Source organism: Diabrotica undecimpunctata, chromosome 10 (genome assembly GCF_040954645.1).
Source record: "Diabrotica undecimpunctata isolate CICGRU chromosome 10, icDiaUnde3, whole genome shotgun sequence".
Classification (NCBI taxonomy): Eukaryota; Metazoa; Arthropoda; class Insecta; order Coleoptera; family Chrysomelidae; genus Diabrotica; species Diabrotica undecimpunctata.
In genome coordinates, this window is record NC_092812.1 from 461,591 (window position 1) to 469,388 (window position 7,798).

Here is a 7,798-nt window from a genome sequence, read left to right on the forward strand (position 1 = left end):
AGGTGTTGAAGTGCTTGAGAATGGTGTTACTAAACTAACACATGCATTTAAAAATAGAATAGCATCATACCGATTTATGAGTAAATCTAACAAAATTTCCTATTCCGGCTTCATGAATGAGGTTAAACCAAAAGTAATAAAAATTCTTAGTGACTATCTTCTTTAACACACGGCTCTTAAAGTTAACTGTGAACTGTTTGCGATGTTTTACAAACCCGAGAATGAGATGTCAGATATTAAGTCAATGAATACATCTAATAAAATCTTCACTTTGAGTAGTCACATATCCGACATGTATGATGACTTTGCTGAAGCGATAATGACACAAGCATCAGAGTTCCAGGAGAAAGATTCCAACTGGGCACTTCAGGAAATTCTATTCCTAGATGTCAACATTAACAAATTCAGTACTGTTTCTGCATCAGCATATATTAATCTTCCATCGCAGATTAAAAGAAAAGGTGCTATTTTAAATATTCAAAACAAAGATAGCATGTGTTTTGCTTATTGTGTGATGGCTGCTATATTTCCTGCTAATGGTGATCCAACAAAACCAGAGTCATATCCTCCTTGTGACACACTTCTAAATTTTGATGGTATCGGGTTCCCGGTTAAGTTAAAGGACATTAACAAGTTTGAGATTTTAAACAATATATCAGTTAACGTTTACGGTCTTCAATCATATTTTAAAGAAAACAAAATGCAATATGAAGTTGTAGGACTACTTCACTATACTCAACAACGTAAACTTACACATGTTAATCTTTTATTAATAAGTGACAATAATCAGAGCCATTATTGTCTCATAACAGACTTGTATCGCTTAGTAAAAACTCAAAAGACAAAATATGACGGAAAACAATATTTCTGTGATGGGTGTCTTCAAACTTTTTCAACCCTTGAAAAGCTGAAAAATCACCAAGAAAATGATTGTTTACACATCTCTACAATACTCCCAACCAGTGAATTGAGAGTTAACAAGTGTGGTGAAACTCTTCCATCCAATATTCTAAAATTTATCAATATTGAAAAGACAAGCCAACACCCGTTTGTAATTTATGCTGATTTTGAGTCGATTCTTAAGCCAATACATCATTGTGATCCATCAGATGGACAATCCTACACAATCAAAGTTGCAGAACACCAGCCTTATTCATTTTGTTTCTACCTCAAGTGTTTTTTTGATGATAGTTTATCAAGATTGGAAACATATCAGGGTGAGGACGCTGCTAAAGTGTTTGTTCAAAAGTTAGATGCTTTAGCTATTAATTTATACCAGAATCATCTAAAGCATATCAAACCAATGGTGTCTTTGACTAGAGAAGAAAACAAGAATTTTCAGAATGCCATCAAATGCTCCATTTGCCAGAAATCGTTTTCCTCGTTCGACAAAAGAGTTCAAGATCATGATCATCTTACAGGATTATACAGAGGTGCAGCACACAATTCCTGCAACTTAAATTTTAAGGTACCTAATTTTATTCCAATTCTATTTCATAATTTAACAAATTACGATTGCCACATGTTTATTAAGGAATTAACAACTAATGGGAAGTATTTATCAGCTATTGCGCAAACTAAAGAAAAGTATATTACATTTTCAAAATCTGTTCTAGTACACAATAGTGATGATTCAAAAAAACATAATGTTTATTTAAAATTGAGGTTTGTAGATTCATTTAAATTTTTAGCAAAGTCTTTAGATAAATTAAGCCAAACATTAGAGTCTAGTCAATGCAATGAAATAAGGAAATATTTCCCAGGTGAAAAAGAGTTCGATTTAATGCGCCGTAAAGGTGTGTTTCCATATACATATATTGATAGTTATATCAAATTAGAAGAGAAACATCTACCATCTAAAGAAAAATTTTATGATAATTTAAGGGGAGAACATATAACTACAGAAGATTATAACAGAGCACAGGAGGTCTGGGATCATTTTAACTGCCAATCTATGGGGGATTATGGAGTGCTGTATTTAAAATCAGATGTACTTCTACTAGCTGACATATTTGAAAATTTTAGAAAGGTATGTCTCAAAGAGTACAAATTGGATCCTGCACATTATGTTACAGCCCCATCTCTAACATGGGATGCTATGTTAAAATATACCGATATCGAGCTTCAGCTTTTAACGGATGTTGATATGGTACACTTTTTCAAAAAAGGGATCAGAGGAGGCGTGGCTACCTGTACGAAACGTATGGGTATTGCAAACAACAGATTTTTAAGTAATTTCGATCCAACAAAACCGGAAACGTACATAATGTATCTAGATGCCACTAATCTCTACGGTGCCGCCATGAGCCAACCTCTTCCTTGGGGAAATTTTAGATGGTTAAATGAACAAGAAATTGACCAATTTAATGTTTTTAATATTGATGATGATGGTGAAAAGGGGTATGTGTTGGAAGTAGACTTGCATTATCCACCCAATATGCATGATCAGCATAACGACTTACCATTTTGCCCCGAGTCAATAGTACCACCTAAAAGTAAATACAAAAAACTGATTTCTAATTTATACGATAAAAAAAATATGTCATACATTATAGAAATTTAAAACAATGTATACAGTACGGATTAAAGTTAGAAAGAGTGCATAGAATACTAGAATTCTCCCAATCACTTTGGTTAAAAAAATATATTGATCTGAATACTTTTCTCCGAAACAACGCCAAAAATGAATTTGAGCGTGATCTTTTTAAGCTTCTTGTCAATGCTATATTCGGCAAAAGCCTGGAATGAATAGATAAAAGAAAGATATACGTCTTGTTTCTCAGTGGGAAAATAGCAAGGGAAGGGTTGGAGCAAAATCTTTAATTGCCAAACCAGAATTTAACTCATTATCAATATTCAGCGAAAATTTAGTTGCAATTCATTTAAATAAAACCAAAATTATTTACGATAAACCTTTATATATTGGTTTTTCTATTCTGGATGTATCTAAGACATTTATATATGATTTTTTCTACGGGTATATAAAAAACAAGTACCACAATAATGCTAATCTTCTCTATACAGATACTGATTCGCTCATTCTAGAAGTACAAACACCAAACTTTTATGATGATATGAACAAAAATCTACGTTACTTTGATACATCTAATTATTCGGAAAATAATCAACATGGGGTAGACAAGACAAAGTCAATTCTTGGAAAGATGAAAAATGAATTTCCAAACACCACCATTAAAGCATTTTATGGTACTGGAGCTAAAGCTTATTGTATTGTGGCTGATACAATTGTGAAAAAAGCAAAAGGTGTTTCCAGACATGTTGTTAAAAACCAACTACATTTAAATGATTACGTAAGAGTTGTACAAAACAAAGAAACAATATTTAGAAAAATGTATTTTTTTAGGTCAGAAATGCACACTGTTTACACCGAATTGCAAAATAAGGTATGACTAACATCCCGTGACGATAAAAGATATGCTATTCCTGGTGATATCTCTACTTTGGCTTGGGGCCATTTATTAATTAATCAGCATGAAGGTAATATAGATGACCTTTTATTTTTTGCGAATGAAATGATAGATGCTCCTACATTATATGACTTAAATAATATCCCCAATGAGGAATTGTTCCAAGTTGCACATTTTTATTATGACTCCTACTTATAAATTATTGTTTGTTATCTGTAATTATATTTAAGAATTAAGCATATGTATATTTTTGTGTATTAATAAAACACTTGTATATTAGCATATTTTTTTATTTAAAACTTTAATTAATTCCATTACCAGAGGAACTATTGACAAAGTTGAACATATAGCTATATAATAAAGTATTGGAGATAAACCTTTTTCATCCTTAGGACTTTCATTATAAAGTTCTAACCAGCCGGAATCAGTGATTTTTTCACTAAAATGTCTAAAACGCAATTTATATTTGGTACTGTTCAAAGCTATTTGAGCTTATAAAGTTGGTAGAAAATTGTTTTCCGGATACGATTTCATTCTTGTCCATTTCGACGGCCACGTGTCATTTAGTACACCATTACTATCAAAACACACAAAAGTTTCTCTAACATTGATTGGTTCTTGAATTAAGAGCAAATTTCCCACAATTGCTTGTAAAACAATAAAGTTTAATGATACCATCATAATAATAGCTGTTTAGAATTTAACGTCTATTTATAGTAAATCTAACTTTGGACGTGGGGAGTCCCATTTATGTGGTGGGGATTCCAATAATCCATCACGATAACCTACAGAACGATGAGATAGTCCCATAGGTCTAGTCTCACTACAAAATGCACAAAATTCAAATACCAATTTCCATCCTTTAAATATTAAGTTTCTTCGAATAAGTCTAGTTCCAGACATTTTACGACAAACGAGACAAAGCTTTTGTCGTACAATATAAAAAGGAAGTCTCGAAAATGTTTCCGATTCGTCACTCCTATAGCTAAGTAGATTATCACAATATTTATATGGTATGTTCCCTTCGTTTATTATACTTGAACACATAATTAAAAGTATACAAATTAGATTTTGTGAGGGACTCTAACGAACTGGTTTATGATTTAGCTTAACAAGTTTCAACAGGAATGAGTCCCCGCTAGCTGATAAAGTCTTACACACCTTGCTTGGTACACTCTAGTGTTAATATATTATTATGAGTGGGGGTAATGAGCAACACACCTGCAACCGGTGTCAATGGGGGTAGGAAGGATATAAGGAAGGACCATCGTTAATTTAAACAGTATGGACTCAAGAAGGTTTCGTGAACGGCTTAATCAGTTTAGTATACGCATTAAAAGGATAAAACGTGATATTCTATTTTACAAAAGTCAGAGATATATCAATCATATAAATAATCGTATTAACCAGTTAAAAAGTGAATACGAAGATAAACAACTTATGTTTAAACAGTTTTCAAAGCTGTGTTTGAGTGATGGGCTTGCGTAGTGGTAAAGTTTACACAACAAAACCAGAAGCAGACGTAAGACTATTTTTTCTCTCCAGATACGAAGAGCAAAAATGGATAGACTTGGTCTTTAAGAACATTAACCGATTTACTAAAGATGGATTGTTGCCTCCGGTCTCGCATAATGGCAGAGCATCCAAAAAAACCGTTGTACAAGTTCACGACCACAGAATTGGAATATTTTAGCCTAGCCTACGTAAGAAAATTTGTAGACCCAATTGAACTTCTCCGTTCATGGTCTATACTACCCAGAAAATTTTGCCAGGATTTTGAAGTTCAAACTCGTCTCCCATGTTTCGTTCATTTCAATCGTCCTGAGTGGAGAACAGAGTTAGAAGGATTCGCCCCAGCTCAATCCAGTTGTCATTTGTGTAAACTTGCACTTCAAAATATAAATTGTAACATGTAATAGTTATTGAATAAAGTACTATTTTTTTAATAAGGTTTTTTATTAATAAAACAAAATGTAAAAAAAAAATTTATTTCATTATAAAAGTATCACAAAGTTAAAATACATTACTTAAAGCACAAACACTTCCACTGTTTGAATGATATGGACATCTTGGCTCCATTTTCTGCAGAGCTGGTTGTTCATCAAACTCCAAAACTGGGGATAGACTATACTTTTTGATGTACTGTGACTTTTCTCGCCCCTTAACATAAACCGCATTAACGCCTTTTGTCAAATGTTGGATAATATTATGGAACTGGTGTACTGGTGTAAATCCATGATTCCAGTTCAATCCATGATGGTTATTCATCAACCAAACAGCTTGATTATAATATTCAGAACCCAATAATCGTATCGGATATGGTGGTTTAAAAAAAAATGACTAATTTTTTGACCATCATAACTTGCAAACTCTTTCACGATAAACTTATTTTTTTCGGTAATAAAACCTTGGACATCTACTATTAAGCACATGATTACAGACTGAGTTTGTGTAGTGCATAATTTGTATTTTTAAAAGAATTTTCAGTCATGCGCATGTGAGAGTTTCGCATATATTGCCATAATTAGCACCTGACCCTTATACAGTCCTCATACGGGAAGTCTTTCATTAGATACAATTTTACAACACCTGTATCTGCTCTTTGCATGCAGCTGCTCCCTATTTAAAATAAACTTCCTAATTTTCAGGTGCTCATTAATTTGCATACAGGTGCTCCCTAATTTGCATTCACCTGTTTTGTATAATATAAATATTTTACAATTGTTTCACAATTTTTGTTAGAGGGTTATATGTGAATTCTTTCTCGTGAAGTATTAGACAATAGGCTGAGATATCAGAGGTTGTTGGTTCATCTGTCTCAAATTCTATACGAAGCACAACAGATCCGGATTGAATTACTTCTTTTTGACGAGAGCAGTCAATGTGTATAAGTGGAGCAATTGTTTTAAAGTCAATTGGATTAAATATGGGTTGGTTTAAGGTCATGTGATAATAACTCTCCTGGAAATTGGCAAACATTTCATATAGTTTGGCAAACCTATTAGTCTTAAAATCTAGTTGAAGATCATTATAGGGATACCTTTCAGAATTTAAAAACACTTTAATATTCTTTAAAGTGCAATGATCAAATTTACTCATATCTTTTGTTAATTTTGATTTTCTGTTATTTTGAAAAGCAACAACAATGTGTCGTGGAGTTTCTATTTTGGTACTAGTCCGCACTGACCATGTGTGACGTGTAGAGTTATTTAGGGCTGGATATTCAATCATTTGCCAACTTCGAAATTTAATAGGTAGTTCTTGGTTTGTATGTGAAATTTTGTTTAGTCGCAACTGTTCTCGAATACTAGGAGTTACATGTGGTACCTCCCAATATAATTTAGTAATGTCAATTTTTGGACGCTCAGTCTCATCTTCGCTTACTACTGCATCAATATCATCATTTGATCGAATAAGTATCAATTCTTGTTTCATGTTCATAATAATTTTTCTGAAATCTTCAAAAAATCCGGATAATAATCTTAAAGGTATACACACATTAAAGTTTCCATTTGAATCCACCAAAACATTGTTTTTAGGGACTTCACTATTATTTTCCATTCTACTCATTTTCGGAAACCAACCAGCATTTTCCAATAGCAAGCTTTGATTTTCGTTAAGGCTAAGATAGTTTTTAATACTTGATACTAATCCTACATCACGTACTGAGTCAATTATTACCCCATTTAATTCAAAACGTAGTTCACGAAACAAGTAAGCTATACTATTATTAATAAATTTTATTTTGGTTGGTGTTTTATTATCATGTGTGGCTAATTTGCCCTCAATATAGAGAAAACTATTTGCTGGAAACGTCAAACTATCCAAATCTTGTACTGAAATACGAATTTCATCATTGTATCCCAATTTTCCAGGAATGTAGGGTTGATAAGTGTGGAACTGATAATCTTCAATAGTGTTATCATTAAAAGGTTGACCAGTAACGTGAAGAATTTCCATTATACGAAGACTTTAAATCCTAACGATTGAAGAAAGCGACGATTAGATGGGGTTATTTGTTTAAAAGGTAATCTACTTTTATATGATTTTGGTAGAGATGGAGTTATTTTTTTAGAAGGTAATCTCTTTATATATGTTTTTGGTTCGCGAGAAAAAACTAAAACCATTATATACGTTTTCTAAGATGTAGATTTACAGTAACCTCCTCCCCTCCAAAGTCAACAAGTTTACCTGCTTGGTTGATAATTTTTACTGTAAGGTTAGAGATTGTTTTAATACTCACTGGATAATACAAAATATTTTGGGGTACCTCAACTATTTTATACCCAGTTGGTACGGTTGGGAAGAACTGATGGATAATGTGAACTGGATTTCCGTTTAAATAGGATCCTGATGCTATGTTACAGTCA

The 7,798-nt window shown here is 32.6% G+C and overlaps 2 protein-coding genes across 2 annotated transcripts; one reads left to right on the forward strand and one right to left on the reverse strand.

Annotated features, from left to right (window-relative positions):
- Positions 1 to 292: 292 nt before the first annotated feature.
- Positions 293 to 3,410, forward strand: LOC140452231 (uncharacterized). The gene is made up of 2 exons (XM_072546361.1): positions 293 to 2,495; positions 3,025 to 3,410. Exons 1-2 carry the CDS (start codon positions 293 to 295, stop codon positions 3,408 to 3,410), a joined length of 2,589 nt encoding a protein of 862 aa, XP_072402462.1.
- Positions 3,411 to 6,143: 2,733 nt separating this feature from the next.
- LOC140452232 (uncharacterized) lies at positions 6,144 to 7,388 on the reverse strand. The gene has a single exon (XM_072546362.1). The coding sequence runs from the start codon at positions 7,386 to 7,388 to the stop codon at positions 6,144 to 6,146; it is 1,245 nt and encodes a 414-aa protein (XP_072402463.1).
- Positions 7,389 to 7,798: the final 410 nt, after the last annotated feature.